General features: G+C 40.9%; 1 protein-coding gene across 1 annotated transcript in view; it reads right to left on the bottom strand.

Moving 5' to 3' along the window:
* Positions 1-21698, bottom strand: part of MAPKAPK2 (MAPK activated protein kinase 2) — a 94808-nt gene that overhangs the window by 39811 nt on the left and 33299 nt on the right. Inside the window, exons 2-5 of the mRNA XM_089686370.1 lie at positions 14981-15120; positions 8649-8713; positions 7949-8028; positions 150-276 (exon numbers count right to left, since the gene is read on the bottom strand). Of these exons, the coding sequence (XP_089542496.1) occupies positions 150-276; positions 7949-8028; positions 8649-8713; positions 14981-15120 (412 nt within the window). The remainder of the gene's footprint in view (positions 1-149; positions 277-7948; positions 8029-8648; positions 8714-14980; positions 15121-21698) is intronic.

Here is a 21698-nt window from a genome sequence, read left to right as displayed (position 1 = left end):
TACAGTAAATATTTAAGATATGTTTAAGCAAAAAAGTTAAGATTGTAAAAGTCTGAAGACCTCATCAATAAAAAAAAAATAAAAAAGGGTAAGAAAAACAAAAAAAAACTGTTGCCTTTGGTTTTAATAATTCAACTGAAAATACTTACCCACATAATATGGTGTGTAACATGGTGTTGCCAAAGAGTTATGTGATGTTGTTTCTTTTGCGAAGCCAAAATCGGTGAGCTTTAACACAGCATTTGGTCTTTTGGATGTGTATAAAAGATTTTCTGGCTGCAGTGAAAAGTTACAAAGGGTATTATCATTTAGCAAACATCCTGTAAAAACGTACATTAGAAAAAAAGCGAACACGATCCTATGTAAATAAAGTTAAGATTTTTTTTTTTTTTGCTTTTTATATTACTAGTGTTAAGCTTTTTTAAAAATAGAACCATAAATAAGAGAAAAACATTTTTTCATTATGGATAGAGTAAGGCAGTCCAAACATGATGCCTTTTTTATGCCATCAAACAAATTACCACATTCCCACATCCACATCAATCCCGCTGAGCTTGGACTTCCGCATCATTCGCCTTGGCGACCGGAGCGGAAATCATATTATGACAGATACCCGTTCCCCCCCACCACCCCCCCCCCCCTTTTGGCGGAGGAGGAAAAAAAGCGGAACTCCCCCTTTTGGGTGAGGTAATGGTATAAGAGGACACTAAACCTAAACTTAATTTTTTTTTGTTATTTACATCAAATCATTCCAAAATATTAAGTATACCACATCAAGGTTCTGTTTTTTTTTTTTTTTACTCTCTAGCCATTGTATGTAGGCTTCTTTCTTGCCCTGTGCACACTCCTTATCCTCCACTGATGCATCTCAATTCTGGTCACACGCTCAGCTTCGTGTGTACTACATCTCTACTACAATTTCCCTATTTGTCTGCACAAAGATGTGGGTACCATCTCAGTCGCAACAAGAAAGGATGGCTAAGTTCAAATTCACAAGGGGTGTATGAAGAACAAATAAAGCCACCCTAAAACAAGTCTGGAATTAGCAGAAAAAGATTGCATTTGAGAGATGAAACAATTATAGTTATATTTAAACATATTGCATTTATTTTATTAAAAAACAAATAATGAGTTTAGAGTTACATAACTATCCCCCAAATTAATGAAGGGATAACCAGAAACTTTTTAATGTGTTGGTGGGGTCCACAACCTTGCAGGTATGAATCGGTTTTCCAACATATCTACTGATATTGCCAAGTATACTGCAGATGACCTGCCTCTAGTTTGGCAGGTTCATTTGATGCCCTGGATAAAACTTAATAAATGATAGTGATTTTTTTTTTTTTTTTTAATGAGCAAATGGGACCTGATCACAGTTTATTTTTTTGAAGGTCTGAATCGCCATGTTCTGGCAATTCAACTTTATTATCGATTAGTTGTCATTCATCCCATACAGTTAACCATTTGCCGCCCGGCCTATAGCCGTTTGGTGGCCGCAAAAATGCATTAGCTTTCCTATAGCCTCCCGCACAAGCATGGTTGCAGAGCCGCGCAATCTATCACCGGCCGTGTACCACGGCCGATGACAGATCTGAGTACCGGCCCCTGTTGCCGGTACCATGTGACCAATCACAGCAGGTCACATGACAGTTGTATACAATGGAAGGCTTCATTCATGCCATCCATTGTATACTAGTGTCTAGCTGTGAATGGTCACAGCTAATCACATGCACATGTCATGTGATTAGCTGTGGCCAAATCACAGCTAAGCACAAAAAAAAAACAAAACACCTGAATGAATCGATGTCATTCAGGTAAATGCTTGCTTATAGCAAAGTAATTCTAAGCTATAAGCAAATTGTGTAAAAAAAAAAAGAAAATACTGATCACTTCCCCAAAGTAGTACAATGTTACTATGGTAACATTGTACTACTTTGGTCATAGTAAAATATGGAAAAAGAATCTTAAAAAAAAAAATGTAATAAAAAAAAAATATATATGTACTACACTGGTGACAGTGTAAAAAAAAAAAAAAATAGTGAATATAATTTTTTACATTTTTTCACTTTCCGAAAAATGACAAAAAAAAAAAAATACAACTTCAAAAAACTCGCCATTCCTCTTATGAAGTACATCAGACGGTCTACTTTACAAAAAGGGGTCATTTGGGGGATATCTGTACTGTTCTGACATTCTTGGACCTCAAGAAATTAGATTGGCTGTCAGTACTTGATCAATTTTCAGATCTATACCATAGTTTGTGAACTCTATAACTTTCCTACAAAATAAATAATACATCCTAATTTGGGTTATTTTCACCAAAGACATGTAGCAGAATACATTTTGGCCTAAATTTATGAAGAACAATTATTTATTTGTAAACTTTTATAACAGAAACAAAGAAAAACGTGTTTTTTTGCAAAATATTTGAACTTTTTTTGTTAATTTAGCAAAAAATAAAAACCCCAGCGGTGATTAAATACCACCAAAAGAAAGCTCTAGTTGTGTGAAGAAAATGATAAAATTTTAGTTTGGGTACAGTATTATATGACCATGCAATTGTCATTCAAAGTGTGAGAGCGCTGAAACCTGAAATATGGCCTGGGCAGGAAGGTGTAAAATTGCCCGGTATTGAATTGGTTAAAGAGGTACCTCTGGAGTTTACTAGAGAAACCGTTTGGACAGTGGGGGATATGAATTAGAACTAAGATTCAAAAACCGTTAAGACAACCATATTACCCCTAGGTAGACCATTAATACAGCTAAAGTTCTTTTCAGTCAGAAAAGTAGGAAGGCCTTATTTGTTGTAGCCAAATATAAAACTGAATGATATTTACATGCCTCCCCTTATAAACACTTTTTTTCCAGATAATCCCATATGCTTATAGAAATTAAGAAATGCAATTCACCGGTTTTGAATTCGAACCAACATCGCGTTGTGATTTTATGTGGAACCTGATGCAGCTCATGCAAAAAAAAAGCTCCAACTCAGGGGCTTTTGTTTTCTCCTAGCCTCTTTCAGAGCAATATAAGGCAGGTTTTCTACCTGGCTTACCCTAAAGAATTTTTTTTTTTAATGCAGGGTTAATAAACATATACATTGTGTGGTCCATCAACAGACTAAGCAAGTTCAGGATTAGGTTTTTAATGTTTGAACTTCTGAGATGTTCAGAGAGGTGACATGTCTTTCCATGGAACGAAGAAAATGGCTGCTTCATGTTGAGGTGGAAATCTATGCACGCTTTTGCTTCGTTTAGATTCATTCTTGATTTTTAAGCTTTAAAACGAGGATGCTTAAGGTACTTGATTATCGTAGGGAGTTGCCATGTTAATAAACATCTTTCATATGTGGATCAAGTGCTGGCAATTTGGAATTGTGCACAATATGGATGCACTCTGTTCCTGAGTACAATCTGCTGAGGATGGGGCAATAACTGCCTAGCCAGACGAGCCGTGCGGAGTACTGCTGAGCACTGTCTGCTTGGGATGGAGTAATGATTGCCTAGCCAGATTAGCTGATCGCATGCTGTTTGTAGTGCTTGTGTAAATGGTCTCAAATATTTACCTAGAACTATAATGAACAAAGCCATCTGATTCCAAGGATATCACATACAAGTGGGGAAATAGTGATTTGATCCCCTGCAGATTTTGTAAGTTTGCCCACTTACAAAGAAATAAAGGGTCTATAATGTTTATCATAGGTGTATTTTAAATGATAGTGACAGAATATAAACCAAAAATCCAGAAAAATAATGTTACAAATGTTATAAATTCAGCTGCAATTCAGGCAGTAAAATAAGTATTTGATCACCTACCAACCAACAACAATTCTGGCTCCCACAGACTGGCTATGTGCTCATGTGGTACATAGATTATCCCTGTCAAATTAGGAAGGTGCTCTTAATGACAATTCATTATGTATATAAAAGACCTGTCCACAGAATCTCGTTCTTCCATTCAAACTTTACCACCATGGAGAAGATCATAGAACTGCCAGAGGACATCAGGGACAAGACTGTAGACCTGCACAAGGTTGGAATGGGCTACAAGACCATCAGCAAGAAGCTTGGTGAGAAAGACAACTGTTGGAGCAAATATTTGCAAATGGAAGAAATACAAGATATACCATCAATCACCCTCGGTTTGGAGCTCCATGCAAGATTTCGCCTCATGAGGTAGGGAGGATGAGAAAAGTGAGGGATCAGCCCAGAACTACATGGAAGGAGCTTGTGAATGACCTCATGGCAGTTGGGACCACAGTCACCAAACAAACCATTCTTAACACAATACACCACCATGGATTGAAATCCTGCAGCACATGCAAGTTCCCCCTCCTCAAGAAGACACATGTACAGGCCCACATGAAGTTTGCCAATGAACATCTAAATCAGCGGTCACAAAACGGCGGACTGTGGTCCGAGAACAGCCCCAGCAGCGCTGCCGCCCGGACCGCCAGCCCGCCATTAAAGATCTGCCACTGAGCAGGGTGGTCGTCATGGCAACACATGTTCAGCTCACTGTCTCTCCAGCTCCTGCTCCCTGCCTGTACACAAGCGTTCAGCAAGGATCCCGACACAGCTCCTGTCTGCCCTCGAGGTAGGGTGTAGTCTTACAGGGACACTCTGATGGGCACATTGTATGTTAAGGGGCACTCTGATGGGCACAATATAGAATGTGCCCATCAGAGTGCACCTTAACATAAATGTGCCCATTAGAGTGCCTCTTAATATAAATGTGCCCATCAGAGTGCCCCTTATTTTATGTTAAGGGGCACTGTGATAGGCCCATTTTATGTTAAGGAGCACTGTGATGGGCCCATTTTATGTTAAGGTACACACTGATGGGCCCATTTTATGTTAAAGGGTGACACTGACGGGCCCATTTTATGTTAAGGGGGCACAAATGGGCGCATTCTGTGGAAAGGGACACTCTGATGGGGAATATGATGTAAAGGGGCACTCTGATGAAGAAATACGATAGAAAGGGGTACTTTGAGTGTAAGGGGGCAGTCTGACGGAAATACCTGATGTAAAGTGGCAATGTGATGGGAAAACCTGATGTGGGGCACTCTGATGGGCACACCTGATGTGATGGGAATACATGATGTAAAGTTGCACTCTGATGTCGACACGTAATGTAAGGGGGCACGCTGATGGGCACACCCTATTCGGACCTCAGCCAGAAGAAAATTTTAGTGACCGGACCTCCTTGAATTCTAATTCAATACCACTGATCTAAATCATTCAGAGAAGGATTGGGAGAAAGTGCTGTGCTCTGATGAGACCAAAATTGAGCTCTTTGGCATTAACTTGTCTCGCCATGTTTGGAGGAAGAAAAATGCCGACTATGACCCTAAAGGACATCACCCCCACAGCCAAGCACAGAGGTGGAAACATTATGCTTTGGGGCGGTTTCTCTGCTAAAAAGGTACAGACTGACTTTGCTGCATTGAAGGGCCAATGAACGGGCCATGTATTGTAAAATCTTGGATGAGAACCTTTGTCCCTCAGCCAGAACACTGAAGATGGGACGTGGATGGGTCTTCCAGCATAACAAATGATCCAAAACATACCACCAAGGCAACAAAGGAGTGGCTCAAGAAGCACATTAAGGTCATGGAGTGGTCTAGCCAGTCTCCAGCCCTTAATCCTATTAAAAATGTATGGAGGGAGCTGAAACTTGCCAAGCGACAGCCAAAAACCCTTAAGGATTTAGAGAAGATCTGTAAAGAAGACTGGACCAAAATCCCTCCTGAGATGAGTGCAAACCTGGTAACGAACTGCAAGAAACTCTGTGCTTGCCAAAAAGGGTTTCTCCAACTACTAAGTCTTATTTTGCTTGGGGATCAAATACTTATTTTACTAACTGAACTACAACTCAATTTATAACATTTGTATCATGTGCTTTTTCTGGATTTGTAGTTGATGTTTTGTTTTTATCATTTAAAATACACCATACAAAATTATAGAGCCTTCATTTCTTTGTCAGTGGAAAAATCTAATAATCAAATCATTATTTTCCCCACTGTAAGCAATAACAAAATGAGAGAACAGAAGGTAAAACGTCGAGTTAAGGGTCTCTTTAACCACTAGCCTACAGGGCACTTATACCCCCTTCCTGCCCAGGCCAATTTCCAGCTTTCAGCGCTGTCACACTTTGAATGACAATTGCGCTTTATTGCAACACTGTACCCATATGAAATTTGTATAATTTTTTTGAGACAGATAGAGCTTTCTTTTGGTGGTATTTAATCACCTCTGGGATTTTTATTTTTTCTTAAACCAAAAACCACTGAAAATTGTGAAAAAAAAAGTTCTTAGTTTTTGTTATACAATTTTGTAAAGAAGTGATTTTTCTCCTTCACTGATGTGCACTAATGAGGCTGTAGTGATGGGCACGGATAGGCTGCACTGATGGACACTGATAGGTGGCACTGATGAGGAGGCACTGGTAGGTTGCACTGATGGGCATTGACAGGCATCACTGATGGGCACTAAAAGGCAGCACTGATACAGGACACTGATATATGGAACTGATAGGCGGCACTGACTGGCAGCATTGATAGGTGGCACTGATGGGTGACATTGAAAGGCAGCTCAGATGGGCACTAATATGTGGCATTGATGTGCACTGGTATGCAGTGATATGTGGCATTGATGGGCACTGGCACTGATGAGCACTGACAGGTGGCACTTCTGGGGCCACACTGATTATCAGGGCACACTGATCATCAGTGCCCTGATGATCAGTGTACATGTCCCCTGCACGGAAAGCCGATTACCGGCTCTCCTCACCTTTCGAGCTGTCAGCGTGACAGCTCAAGAGGAGAGAAATGCCGATAACCAGCATTTCCGTGTTTACACGTGATCAGCTGTAATTGGACACAGCTGATCACATGACCGAGCCGACATCTTCGGCTCTTTCCGTGATCCGCTGTGTCCGAGGGACACAGCGCACCGGCGATCGCCGCGCTGCATGCTCCCTGAGCCGCGCATGTGCGGTGAGAATGGAAGGACGTCATATGACGTCCTATCAGAACGAGAGAACCACCTTGCACCCGTCATTGTACTATATGGGAGGCGGAAGGTGGTTAAAGGCAAAAATTATCTTGACCATTCAGGGCAAAGTGATAGTGTCCCTCTAAAGACCCCTAAACCCCTCACAATCCCTCCTACTCTCCTCATGTGACAATGCTCAGACAGATAGTGGGGTGCCAAGCCATGAAGAGCCTTATAGGTGAGCAATAGGATCTTAAAGTCTATGTGAAACCTGACGGGTAGCCAGTGCAAAGGCTCCATGATAGGGGTAATATGATTCCTTGTACCAGACCTAGTAAGAATTCTAGCTGCATAATTTTGTACATGTTGCAGTTGAATAATAGTGGATTTAGGTACACCAGCAAGTAGAGCACCGCAGTAGTCAAATCAGAAGAACACAAATCTATGCATCATTTTCAGCTACAGTGTATGATAACATAGGATGCAGCTGAGCAATATTTCTCAAGTGGAAACTGCACAGGAATACATTGCAAAAAAAAAAATAAATACTAGAGTGGTGAAGTACTGAGATACAACTGGTTCAACGTTGTTTGCAAGTACAAAAATGCAGTAAAGAACTGCACAGGAAAACAATTGTGTAGCAAAGTAAAAAGTCATCCAGAGCAGGTTTGCTTTGATGTGGAGTTTAATGGGGAGGAGACATATTTTGAAGACTCTTACTGAGTTTGCATACATTTGCACGTCAGGAACTCTCCTTCCCCTCGCTGGGCTAAAAGTTAATAAAAGCAAAAACATTTTGCCCAATTATAGTGCACTAAAAAGTGCGATTCTATCGAAAAAGTTCAAATTTAGGACAGAAAGTGAATTCTACAACGCATCAAGATTACAAGACAAAGTTTCAACATCACTTACACTTTTAGTAATATAAAAAGAGACCTAATTGCTAATACCTTCACATCTCTGTGGGCAATATTGATTGCATGTAAATATTGTATGGCCTCTCCAATGCTTTTCATGATGTCAGAAGCCTCTGAAAAAAGTAAAATAGAAAAAAAAAAATAGCAATATCTAGAATCTGCTATTAATGACATGAACTGCACATTTTCCTTTAGAAATCACTTTATACAGCAAATGGATAGCCCGACCTCCACCAACCCCCAATGACTCTGCAAGATTTGCAAGATTTAAAAAGTGTCCAGCCAAAACCTTTTAATACTGGATAGGATTAGAACCCATGCTGGGATTTTACTGCTATGCAGGGCTCCATTAGAGAGATTTCTATTCACTTCCTGTCTGGTAAAACTGTTGTCACTGTGACACCAAGTGGAAAATATGAAACAGGGACACAGGCAGTAATAAAAAGCCTACAGGGATTCACAGTTTCCCCTATTATACTATACATTCTGTGTTTCTTTTGGGAGGTTTTGTTTTGTTTTTGTTTTTTTCTTTACTGTCTAGTGAAATCCAGAGAGCAGTAAAAACCAGACATGGGTTTGAATTCTTCCCCACTCTAAAACTTTAAAAAAAAAAAAAAAAATAGTTTTAGCTAGACATACACTTTAGCACTTTTAAAAAAAAGCTCAGTGGTAGTATAACAAATATTCATTAACAGCACCACAGAAAAAGACCACTAGCAAAAACTATACATACCTCGTTCTGTAAATGCCTGGTCTCCTCTATCTTGAATACGACTGAAGAGCTCTCCACCATCAAGACTGAACAAGAAGAGTCAAGAATTAGCAACATACAGATTGCCAGTAATAAAAAAAAAAATAATAATGCATAAAAAATAGATAAAATGTTACTCTAATATTGGAGAACTTTTTCAAGAGTATCTGAAAGGGTCCAAAAAATACACCACAAAATAAACATGAGAACTGCTCTGAATATTTAATATTATGTAATAAATTTCAAAATGTGAAGCTACAGAGAAATCATTTTTTTCCCAATAAACTGTTCAAAAATAGGAACTGCGGGATAAAAACACAAACAAACAGACAACCAACTCTTACAGCTACAGCACACATGCCAAAAAGGTTACCGTATGTAATTTTGTAGTAGACTATAGTAGGCATTAGATTAAGTAATTGTGTAATTTTACACCAGATATAATGACTGAGGCCTCAATTCTAACCATACATGTGATCACAAGTTTAACTTAAATCAAATAAAAGTTGTTTGCACTCTGTCCCAGGGAAATATCCAACACCAGAGCATTGTGGAGAATAAACAATCTGATTTAGGGTAATGGTGAATGGTACACCTGAGCGACAATTTATATTCTTTGACAGGGAGTACCAGCTATCTTTTTATCAATCTGACTGAAGACATACAAAGAAATGTTAAAGAATGGAATGACAGGAGGTTTGGCTGTCCCTCACCTCTCCAGCTACATTTTTTTTTAAGTGATGTCAACTCTAGTTTGAGTCCTAGAGACTTGATGAATGAGTTCTAAAAAGAAGTTGGTTTTGCACTAGTGTGGTGAGATCTTCCAGTGTAATTCCCACAGCTGTAATTAATGTGTCCCACCATCTAGTAGCTGGTCTCCCTCTTTGCATTGTGCCTTTGATCTTCCCAATTATTATTTCCCTCCAGCAATCTCTCTCTTCTAACAGTGTGACCAAAATAGGACAGTCGTAACATCATCATTTGAGTTTCTAGTGACATAGCCAGTCTGATGGCTTTCAAAATTGAAATATTAGTTCTATGGACTGTCCATGGCACACATAAAATTCTTCTACGGCACCAAAGTTAATCTTCTTCCTGTCCCTTTTTCATTATGTCCAGCTTTCACAGCCATAATTAACAACTGAGAAAATGAGTGCATGGATGAGTCTGATCTTTGTTTTGAGTGTAATTTCTTTACTTTTAAATACTTTGTCAAAAGTCTTCATTGTGTGGCTACCAAGTGCTATTCTGCAGAGTATTACTGCACTAGTAGTTTTTCTTTGTTTATGAAATAGCCCCCAGGAGATTAAAATGCTTTACAACTTGTATTCTATAACCATTGAAAGCTCAAAACCATCATTTTCTGTGTTCATGATCCTAGTCTTGTTTATATTCAGTTCTAATCCCATATTTCGACTTTCAGTTCCAAATTTTCTCAGTAAATACAGCATATATTCTTTGCTGCTAGTGTTGGGGTGGTGTCATCTGCATAGTGCAGGTTTTTTATGTTTTGGCCATCAATTTTGATAAGTTCACCTTTTAAAACATGTTACATGTTCCACCCATTTTTAGGGTGGACCATGTAACATTTCCCCATAGCCGTAGCTCTGGCCCTGGCAGATAGTACGGGGAGAAGTCTCTCCGTACTGTCAAATTTGAAAACAGCGGGGCTCCGCCCACACAGCCGCATCATTCATATACAGACTACTGTGAATTAATGAACTGCAAGTCCTGACAGCCTTAGCAGCTGTCGGCTTGTAGTTTTCTATGAACTACCATGGAGCTGTGGAGCACCAAGGTAGTTCACTGAAGCTACCTGTCAAAATATCTGCTTGCTGGTACATCCTGTATGGCAAGCAGATATTCTGACAGGTCTGCAGGAGACCTGCATGGCATCAGCGATCTGCTGATTGCTGGTGCAGTCCTTTCCAGGCTCCTGTAGACAAAAATAATAAATGCACATTTTTTTTACCTACAAAGAAAAAAAAAATGTGCATGTATTATTTTTGCCTAAAAAGGTGAACTTATCCTTTGAGGTGATATTAAAGTGTTTTTTTTTTTTTTTTGTTTAATAACATACATGTCATACTTACCTGTTCTATGCAATGGTTTTACACAGAGCAGCCTCAATCCTCTTCTTCGGTCATCCTTTGGCAGTCCTGGCTCCTCCCCCTTGACCAATGCCCCAACATCACGGCGCCTGCACTGCACTGGTGCATGCTCGCACCCAAGCTCCGCTCTACGTGTTCATAGGACTCGGTCCCACCCCTGCTTTCTCCTCATTGGCTCGCTGCCTGTGATTGACAGCAGTGGGAGCAAATGGCAAGGGGCTCAGGTAAGCATAAGGGTGGGCTGTGGGGGGAGCAGCACACTTTTTAATTAAAATTTTAGATTCAAGCATAGAATGCATGGAGGTATAAAAACAAAAACAAAAAAACAAACAAAAAAACCCAAAACTTTCAACCTTTTCAACCACTTTAACAACTCTCCTCCAAGGTCAATTTAACACATCATTATGTGTCTCAAAACATAGGTACCATCACTAATCTATATTAATATCCTACTCAAAGTCTTCTATCTGTAAATGGACCACCCACTGGAGACTTCCAAAAGGGGAGCTTGTACAGGGACCACAAGATCTGATCGGTAATCACTCACTAGTTGCAGACCAAGAGTCCGTACCTATTCACTGCAAACATCTTTGTTACGTTTGAGAGGAAAAGAAAACAAAACCAAAAAAACCTTGTGGCTATTTTCTATTAATGGTGCTTATAGTCTGTCTAACTGTAGAAGTGGTCCATGGAATGACTGGAGCATGCATATAGCAGCAGCCACTCAGCCTGTTTAAACTAATGACAGGCTGACAGTGGATCCTGCTGTTCGCGTGTAGCCACACCCAGAGAGGTTCCCTGTGGTTAGAGACATATGTCTGTGCCTGGAATTTGAGGCCAGAGAACAGACGAGAGGGAGGGCTGTGGCCATTACCAGGGTTTGTGTGGAAGGGAGCCAACGGATATCAGCTTGTCAGATTTAAACTCATTCAATTTTACACAGTGTGTGTAAACCTCAATCCCCCCCGCCACTGCCAACGAGATAGCTTCAACATTTAGCTTCTAAAAGGGTTAAAAGCCTTTACCAGATCTTACATTTGGAGGTAAAGTGAATCAAAATTTTATTTTACAACTAACAAAGCTTCGTAGCCTCCATTTTATCCGCAAATGCCATGGAACGGCACATGTGATCAGTTATGGCACCATCCATTTGATGGCCTGGTAGTTTGGTTGAGCATACAAGTTGCTGTGACAGTTTTCATTAACAGCATGCCTTGAATGTGATGGTTTTGGGAAGCTGTTAAATTGATGGGTTTACTGTAGTTCCACGTTTACGGCAATACCTCACAGGTATTGTACAATGTCTGCTTACATACACATGAATCTTAAGATCATTTGATCTTTAACACTTTCTTTCCCCCATTTAACTTTGTTGCCATCACAAGGAGGCCAACAACCCTCCTATGTGATAGCATTGGCAGATTCTCCTAATGGAAACATCAGAGGACTATTAGTCCCTAATGTCCTCTTACCCTCCAAGGCAGGTCTATCAAGCTCAAAACTGTGCGCCAGAAATTTCAGCCCAGACTTTCAGGTCTTAAAATGCTGTTATTCAGAGATGAACACTTTTGGCTTGAGTGATTGCAGAATATACTGGGGAACATAGGTTTCCCAATTTTCCTCTGTTCTCCACCCTTAACACCGCATTTACTGTGGCCCTGGGACATGAACTTGTTTTAACCGCTTGAAGTCTAAGCTGTATATATGGCCTGTGGACACACACACACCCCGAGTCTAATAAGTATTGTCACCGTTTTTCTTGATAAATACATTAATAAAAGGTGCTGTTGACATGAAAAACAAATAAGTTCAGAAATTGAGTTATGTGAAAGAAAATAGAATTACACAGGGAAAAAATATTGAACACATGAAGAAAGGGAGGTGCAAAAAAAGGCATGGAAAGTCAAGACACTGGCTGAAATCTATTAGTATTTGGAAAGCAATCCTGCCCCTTGTCAGCGCAAAATAATATCAGCTGGTTCAGTCTCAACTGATGGCCTATAAAAAGGGGTCTCATCTCTGAGGTCTCACACAAGAAACATCTCATGATGGGTAAAAGAGCTCTCTCAAGACCTTCATAATCTTATTGTTGTAAAACATGTTGAGGGCATTGGTCACAGAAGGATTTCTAAACTTCTGAATGTTCCAGTGAGCACTGTTGGGGCCATAATCCAGAAGTGAAAAGAACATCATTTCACTATAAACCGGCCATGACCAAATGCCCTTGCAAGATTTCTGACAGAGGAGTGAAAAGAATGATCAGAAGAGTTGTTCAAGAGCCAAGAGCTTCAGAAAGACCTGGAATTAGCAGGTACAATTGTCTCAAAGAAAATAATAAGCAGTGCACTTAACCGCCATGGCCTGTATGCACACTCACCACACAAGTCTCCATTGCTGAAGAAAAAGCATGCTGAAGCTTGTTTAAAGTTTGCTGCACAACATTTAGACAAGCCTGTGAAATACTGGGAGAATATAGTCTGGTCAGATAAGGGCAAAATTGAACTCTTTTGATGCCATAATACACATTATGTTTGGAGGTCAAATGGCACTGCACATCACCCCAAAAAAACCATACCAACAGTGAAGTTTGAAGGGGGCTGTTTTTCAGCATACGGTACTGGCAAACTTCAGATCATTGTTGGAAGGATGAATGATAAAATGTGCAAAGATATTATTGATAAATCTGCTGCAACTGCCAGGATGATGAAGATGAAACAAGGGTGCACATTTCAGCAAGACAATGATTCCAAAACACAAAGCCAAAGAAACTCTCAATTGATTTTAAAGAAAGACAGAAAAGCTCCAAGAATGGCCCAGCCAATCGCCTGCCTTGAATCCAGAAGAAAATCTATGGAAAGATCTAAAGATCAGAGTTCATAGAAGAGGCCCACGGAACTTTCAAGATTTGAAGACTGGTTGTATGAAAGAATGGTGCAAAAAGATCACACCGCAGCAATGCATGTGACTAGTTTCTCCATACAGGAGGAGTCTTGGAGCTGTCAGTACAACAAAGGATTTTGTATGAAATATTAAATAAATTTCAGTTAGTGTGTTCAATACTTTCTCCCCGTGTCATTCATTTTATTACACATAACTTAATTTCTGAACGTATTTGTTTTGGTTTCTTTGTATGTATGGATTGCATGGGTTGTTACCGACATTTGGTAAAAATGTCATATCAATAGCACCTTTAAAAATATATTTACTGAGAAAAATGGTGACATGTTCAATATTTATTTTACCTGCTGTATACAGAAAATATCCTTTTTTCCTTTAATAAGCGATACTTCTGTTCTCAGCTGCAGAAGGAGCTTAGAGAGCTGGGGGAGAAGAAACAGCTGATCTTCCCAGCAAATGCTGTGCAGCACAAGTCTTGGCCATTGAAGGACAGGCAGGCTGTTCTTTTAGCACAGCCAGAAAACTGACCACGCTGGGATGCGTGGTCAGTACACACTACAACAGGCACATATCAGGAATATGAACTGTTGGGTTAACATTCTGCAAATATTTACCCCCAAAATTTTACATTTCTAATACACTTGTATCATGTGCTTGTTTTTAAAAGTAATCTATTCTCTTCTTATTGCTTCCTAGGCATGAGAATACAGCATGGTCAGTTTTCTGGCTGTGCTGGGAGCTAATACAATGATTATGCTTGTGCAGGCAGTACCCCCTGCACAGCCATTCACTGGGAAGAAAAAAAAGTTATTTATAATATTTTTTTTTATAGGTATACCTTAATGTTTTGCGTTTCATTTCTATTTTAAACGGAATGGTTTGTTTCACAAGGTGAGGGATTTTATATACTTTAATATGAAGATATTATGAATATGAAGTTAAAAAAAAAAAAAAAAAAAAAAAAAAAAAAAAAGGAAAGGATAATCACAACACATATTTAACACTTTTGCTGGCCCAAATACTACTACAGGCAAAGTAATGAAATAGAACCTGTTGAAAGGAAGTACAGTATGCAGTAGAGAACCAATCCTATGACACACCCAAAAGCATGTCACAAGCTGAAGATTCTTTAAGCTTAGTTATTCAGAAAAGCGCAGATCAGCAGCAAATGCAATAGGACACGTATTAATGCTCCTTTTAAACTTTGTACGTTTACTCTTCCTTATGACAGACCAGATCTTCAGCAAGGTCATAGGGTTTCTAAATATATTAGCAAAAATGCTACTTTGATAAAAGCAGACTCACCACTCCATAATAATGAGCAGGCACTTTCGAGACTGGTAGAGATTTTCATAGACATCAAGTATCTTTACAATGTGTGAGCACTGAGACGCTCTCCAATGCAACTCAACTTCTCTACGTGCTTTTGCACAGTCCTGCAACATCTAGCAGCAAGAAAAAAAAAATATTGTTAGTTTGCCAGACAAAGCATTTAATTCCATTTTCAAATATGTTTTTGAGCAAAAAATAGGCCTACTCTCAGTTTTCTATGGTGGCAGAATCAACCATCAGAGTTGGAAAAAGACCAATTACCCCTTAAAATGTTTCCAGTTCTTCTCATTTGAGGTAATAAACTGCAGAAAATGCAAAAAAGTGACAAGAGACAACTAAAGCTGGCCATACACAGATTGAAATTTCCACTAGTGTGTGACCATCCCTAATTGACTTCTGTTGAAGGGACAATGTTGGAAAATATTTCTCAGTCAGCAGATGCTGATCAGTGTATTCTGACAGCAACAGACACTGCTGTCAGAATACAACGTCCCAGCAGGGGGGATGGGTGAGGAGGTGGGAAGGTGGTTGGGATGGTGAAAATTTACCAACACACTGGTACTCATACAGGAATATGAATTCCTTAGTTCTCAAGTGGGTATACAAGAGAAAATAAACAGGCTTCCACCAGTCAGAAATTATGCGACTGTGAGAGACCCACACTTCGACACTTCTATTCAGAAAACCCTGCAATTAAAAGGTTAGCTGAACCAATTAAATTTTTAGCTGGCCATAAACTAATAGATTTCTATTGTTTAGCATTTATTTCTTTACAGGTACTTACATTATATTGCCAAAAGTATTGGGACACCCCTCCAAATCATTGGATTCAGGTGTTCCAATCACCTCCATGGCCACAGGTGTATAAAATCAAGCACCTAGACATGCAGACTGCTTCTACAGCCATTTGTGAAAGAATGGGTCGCTCTCAGAAGCTCAGTGAATTCAAGCGTGGTACCATGATAGGTTGCCACCTGTGCAATAAGTCCATCCGTGAAATTTCCTTGAACTAAGTATTTCATGGTCAACAGTTAGTGGTATTATACCAAAGTGGAAGAAACTGGAAACAACAACAGCAACTCAGCTACGAAGTGGTAGGCCACATAAAATGACAGTTTAGGGTCAGTGCATGCTGCAGCACAGAGTGCACAGAGGTCGCCAACTGTTTGCAGAATCAATAGCTAAAGACCTCCAAACTTTGTGTGGCCTTCAGATTAGCACAACAGTGCGTAGAGAACTTCATGGAATGGGTTTCCATGGCCGAGCAGGTACATCAAAGCCTCACATCACCTAGTGCAATGCAAAGCTTTGGATGCAGTGGTGTAAAGCACGCCACCACTGGACTCTAGTGAAGTGGAAATGCGTTCGCTGGAGTGACAAATCGCATTTCTCTGTCTGGCAATCTGATGGACGTGTCTGGGTTTGGAGGTTGCCAGGAGAACGGTACTTGCCTGACTGCACTGTGCCAAGTTTAAAGTTTGGTGGAGGGGGATTATGGTTTGAGGTTGTTTTTCAGGAGTTGGGCATGGCACCTTAGTTCCAGTGAAGGGAACTCTTAAGGTGTCCGCAAACCAAGACATTTTGGACCATTTGATGCTCCCAACTTTGTGGGAACCGTTTGGGGATGGCCCCTTGGGGTGGAGGAACTTGACTGGCTTGCACAAAGTCCTGACCTCAACCTGATAGAACACCTTTGGGATGTTTTAGAGTGGAGACTGTGAGCCAGACCTTCTTGTCTGACATCAGTGCCTGACCTCACAAACGTGCTTCTGGAAGAATGGTCAAACATTCCCATAGCCACTCCTAAAATTTATGGACAGCCTTTCCAGAGTACTTGAAGCTGTTATAACTGCAAAAGGGAGGGCCAAATCAATATTGAACCCTACAGACTAAGAAAGGGATGCTATAAAATTTAATGTGCATGTAAGACAGGCGTCCCAATTCTTTTGGCAATATCGTGTATATTGTGTCATCAATTTACGCAGCGTTTTACATATACACGCTGTTCCAAATTATTATGCAAATTATATTTTTTTCATTTACCTAAATTGATGTAAATAACAGTCAGCATAATTCTCATGTTATCAACTATTAAGAGTACAATTCAAATTTTGTTGAACAAACCTCCTAATAACAGTATTTTTTTTAAACATAAAAAAAACAAAAAAAACTTCCAATGCACTGTTCCAAATTATTACACACAGTAAGTTTCAAAACACTTTATAGGTTGTAAAGAACTGAAAATTGTCATTTGTTGTGCTTGCAGCATGTTTACTGAAATCAAAAGCTATTTCAATCAAACTTTTAACAAACTTTTTAAACAGGGTTGAGGTCAGGGGAGGATGGAGGCCACACCATGACTTTCTCTCCTTTTATCTCCATAGCAGCCATTGATGCAGAGGTATTCTTTGCAGCATGAGATGGTGCATTGTCATGCATGAAGATGATTTTATTACGGAAAGCATAGTTCTTCCTTCTGTACTAGGGAAGAAAGTGGTCAGTCATAAACTCAACATACTTTACAGAGGTCATCTTTACACCTTCGGGGACCCTAAAGGAGCCGACCAGCTCTGTGCCCATGATTCCGGCCCAAAACATGACTCCACCACTGCCTTGCTGATGTCGCAGCCTTGTTGGAACAGGGTGACCGTCCACCAACCATCCACTACTCCAACCATGGTTGCACGGCACTCATCAGTGAACAGGACTGTTTGAAAATTAGTCTTCATGTATTTTTCTGCCCAATGCAGCAGTTTCTGCTTGTGAAGATTGGTTAGTGGTGGCCAAATAGAAGGTTTATGCACAGTTGCAAGACTCTGGAGGACTCTACACCTTGATGTCCGTGGGACTCCAGAGGCACCAGCAGCTTCAAATATCTGTTTGCTGCTATGTAATGGTATTTTAGCAGCTGCTCTCTTGATCCGATGCATGGATCTGGCAGAAATCTTCCTCAATGTGCCTTTATCTGCATGAACCCGTCTGTGCTCTGAATCAGCCGCAAATCTCTTAATAGTGCGATGATCACGCTTAAGTTTTCGTGAAATATCTAATGTTTTCATACCTCGTCCAAGGCATTGAACTATTTCACTCTTTTCGGTAGCAGAGAGATCCTTTTTCTTCCCCATATTGCTTGAAAATGGTACTCTGCTTAATAATGTGGAACACCCTCCTTTAGTAGTTTTTTCTTAAATTGGGCTGACCTGCCAATCTAATTATCACAGGTGTTCGAGATTGTTTTCAGTGATCAAAAGAGCCCTGACACACAATGCCATCCATGAGTTAAACAAAATATTTAATGTTTGTGACACTTAAATAGAATTTGCATAATAATTTGGAACAGGGTGTATTGAATATTCACATCAATCCCTGCCCTCAAGGAGCTTACAATCTAAGCTTCCCTAAGACAGGAGCCAATTAACCTACCAGCATGTATTTGGAGTGTGGGAGGAAACTGGAGTACCTGGATGCAGATGAATTCCCTTGCCAGGCTAATGAATTCTGAGAGCCTGTGCCAGAGGCTGTCAGAATACCCAAAGTCTGACTACAGCTGTTTGGCAAAAGTCACTGCTCAGCCAACAAATTCCTTAAAAGTCAATTGAACAATGGACTTTTGTCAAATGGAGTGGTGCCAGAAACTGAATTTCAGCAATTGAACCCCAAATTCTGAACAGTGGCTGAATTTTAGAACTCAACTCAAGGTATCAAATTCTTAGCAAGGAACTACAGACCAGTTAGTTTAGCTTCTTAAGTCAGGGAAATACTTGAGAGTTTAATAAAAAGAGTACATAGAAGAGTTTTTGCTAGAAAACAATATTTTAGGAGAGAACAAGAGTGAGAGAAGAAAATAAGCAAGTAAAACATGCACCAATGGAAGGAGCACCATCTATAAATCTATGAATGGAGGAGGATCAATCATCCACCTGTCCTCCATTCAGAGATCCTGTTTCATTGAAGGTCTGCTTTGAGTACTGTCTGGGTGGGAAACACAATCTTTGCATTGTATATGACCTCAAATCATGTGCATAGCTGTGTATTTTGCACGATTTCCTTATTGTTAATATCAAACATTAGTATTTGCACACAATAATAAACAGATTCACTGCTCCTAAACAATCCAAAAGGGAACAACAGGACAACAAGACTGCCTTAGAGCCTATATTAAAACGGGTGTTAAAAACTACATCACTAGTGTAACTAAATCTGTCACTTTTTCAGATTTCTTTGGTTTTATTTTTTTTATTTTTTGGGGGGTTTATCTGGGTGGTTCTTCTATGGAGTTTTTGGTTGCTACATTTATGTGCAAATACCTTTAATATAAATATTTTATATTTTAAACTCTGTTCTGAAACTTTTGGATTTCTTGTCATTTTCTCAACACCTACCAAAGAGATCTGTTAATGGATACTCTTACATTGAGTAATGAGTATGAAGACTCCCCCTACACTGAGAAATAACATAGCACAGACATCTCTGCTGTCTATGAGCTGATGTGGAAAGAATTCAACAACACCTAAATGTTGAACCAGCAGAATCAGAAAGAATGGACACCACGAGCACCAAGCAGGTGTAAATAAACACAGAGAACCAAACATGACCATGGAATGATGAAATCTAAGGTTAGAGAATTTAAATTGCCTAAAAGCCACACTAAACAATATAATTTATTCCCCAAAACTAATTTATACACATTCACTCCCTAATGGCCTTGTATTTTATGTTTCATGAAATGGTTTGTGTTTTTCTGCCTCTTGTAACATTCTCCATCTGCTCCCTAACCTATCTTCTTCCCCCTCACAAGTAGCGCACGTTAGTTGAAGTCATGTGCACTACTCTAAACACACTACAAATCCCATAATTTCAGGAGCAAGCAAGAGAGGGTGGCTATGTTCCTATATACAACGCGTATAGATAGGAATCACTCCACTTCAAAATAATCACATTTTGTTGCTTTGCTGCCTGAAATGAAGACAGACCATTTTTATTTTATCCAGCTGTATTTACTCAGTGCAACTTATAATATCCATGTGAAAGATAGAACACCAACATGTCAGAAAAAAATATGTTTTAAAGAATCACAAACAGAATCACCGAGTTGGAAAAAGGATCACCCCCTTGTGCCAGTATTTTGTTGAACCACCTTTTCCTTTAATTACAGCCTTTAGTGTGTTTGGACAGGTCTACTAATTTTGCACATCTAGACTTGGCAATATTTGGCCACTCTTCATTGAAGTACTAAAGTTCAGTTAAATTTGATGGTGACTGTTTGTGGACCGCAGTCTTCCAGTCATTCCACAGATTTTCAAATCGGGTTTAAGTCTGGGCTCTGACTAGGTCAAGAACAATCACTTTTCTCTCCTTCAACCACTGTGTGGTCATTTTGCTGTGTGATTTGGGTCATTGTCATGTTGGAAGGTAAACCTTATTCCCATTGACAACTTTCTAGCAGAGGGCAGCAGATTTTCCTCAAGAATTTGACAGTATTTTGCCCCATCCATTCTTCCTTCTATCCTTAAAGTGCTCCAGTCCCTGCACACCCTCATAAAACAGAAGATTACCACCTCCATGCTTTACTGTAGGAATGGAGTTAATTGGATGGTGAGCTGTATTGGATTTCTGCCAGACATATTGTTTAGTGCTGAGGCCAAATAATTCCATTTTAGTCTCATCTGATTATAGCACCTTATTCCAGGGGTTCTCAAACTTTTTAAACAGGGGGCCAGTTCACTGTCCCTCAGACCGTTGGAGGGCCGGACTATAGTTTCAAAAAGAAAAAAATAGAAAAAACTATGAACAAATGCGGGCACAGCACAGGAGATGACCAGAGACTGTGGACACAACGGCGGCGGGAATACTGGGCTGGCCACTCCATAAGACACACAGACATTTCCCCCCAAGTGTGTCTTATGGAGCGAAATAGTGCCCCGTCGTCGGTGTCGGGGGGGGGGAGGAATAGCGCCCCGTCGTCGGTGTCAGTGGGGGGGGGGGGAATAGCGCCCCGTCGTCGGTGTCAGTGGGGGGGGGGGGAATAGCGCCCCGTCGTCGGTGTCAGTGGGGGGGGGGGGAATAGCGCCCCGTCGTCGGTGTCAGTGGGGGGGGGGGGGGAGGAATAGCGCCCCGTCGTCGGTGTCAGTGGGGGGGGGGGGAGGAATAGCGCCCCGTCGTCGGTGTCAGTGGGGGGGGGGGGGGGGAGGAATAGCGCCCCGTCGTCGGTGTCAGTGGGGAGGGGAGGAATAGCGCCCCGTCGTCGGTGTCAGTGGGGAGGGGAGGAATAGCGCCCCGTCGTCGGTGTCAGTGGGGAGGGGAGGAATAGCGCCCCGTCGTCGGTGTCAGTGGGGAGGGGAGGAATAGCGCCCCGTCGTCGGTGTCAGTGGGGAGGGGAGGAATAGCGCCCCGTCGTCGGTGTCAGTGGGGAGGGGAGGAATAGCGCCCCGTCGTCGGTGTCAGTGGGGAGGGGAGGAATAGCGCCCCGTCGTCGGTGTCAGTGGGGAGGGGAGGAATAGCGCCCCGTCGTCGGTGTCAGTGGGGGGGGAGGAATAGCGCCCCGTCGTCGGTGTCACTGGGGGGGGGGAATAGCGCCCCGTCGTCGGTGTCACTGGGGGGGGAGGAATAGCGCCCCGTCGTCGGTGTCACTGGGGGGGGGGAATAGCGCCCCGTCGTCGGTGTCACTGGGGGGGGAGGAATAGCGCCCCGT

The sequence above is a fragment of the Staurois parvus genome, unplaced genomic scaffold (assembly GCF_062004578.1).
Source record: "Staurois parvus isolate SC_StPar_1 unplaced genomic scaffold, SC_StPar_1.0 ptg000395l, whole genome shotgun sequence".
Lineage (NCBI taxonomy): Eukaryota > Metazoa > Chordata > Amphibia > Anura > Ranidae > Staurois > Staurois parvus.
This window is presented reverse-complemented; position numbering and strand designations above follow the sequence as displayed.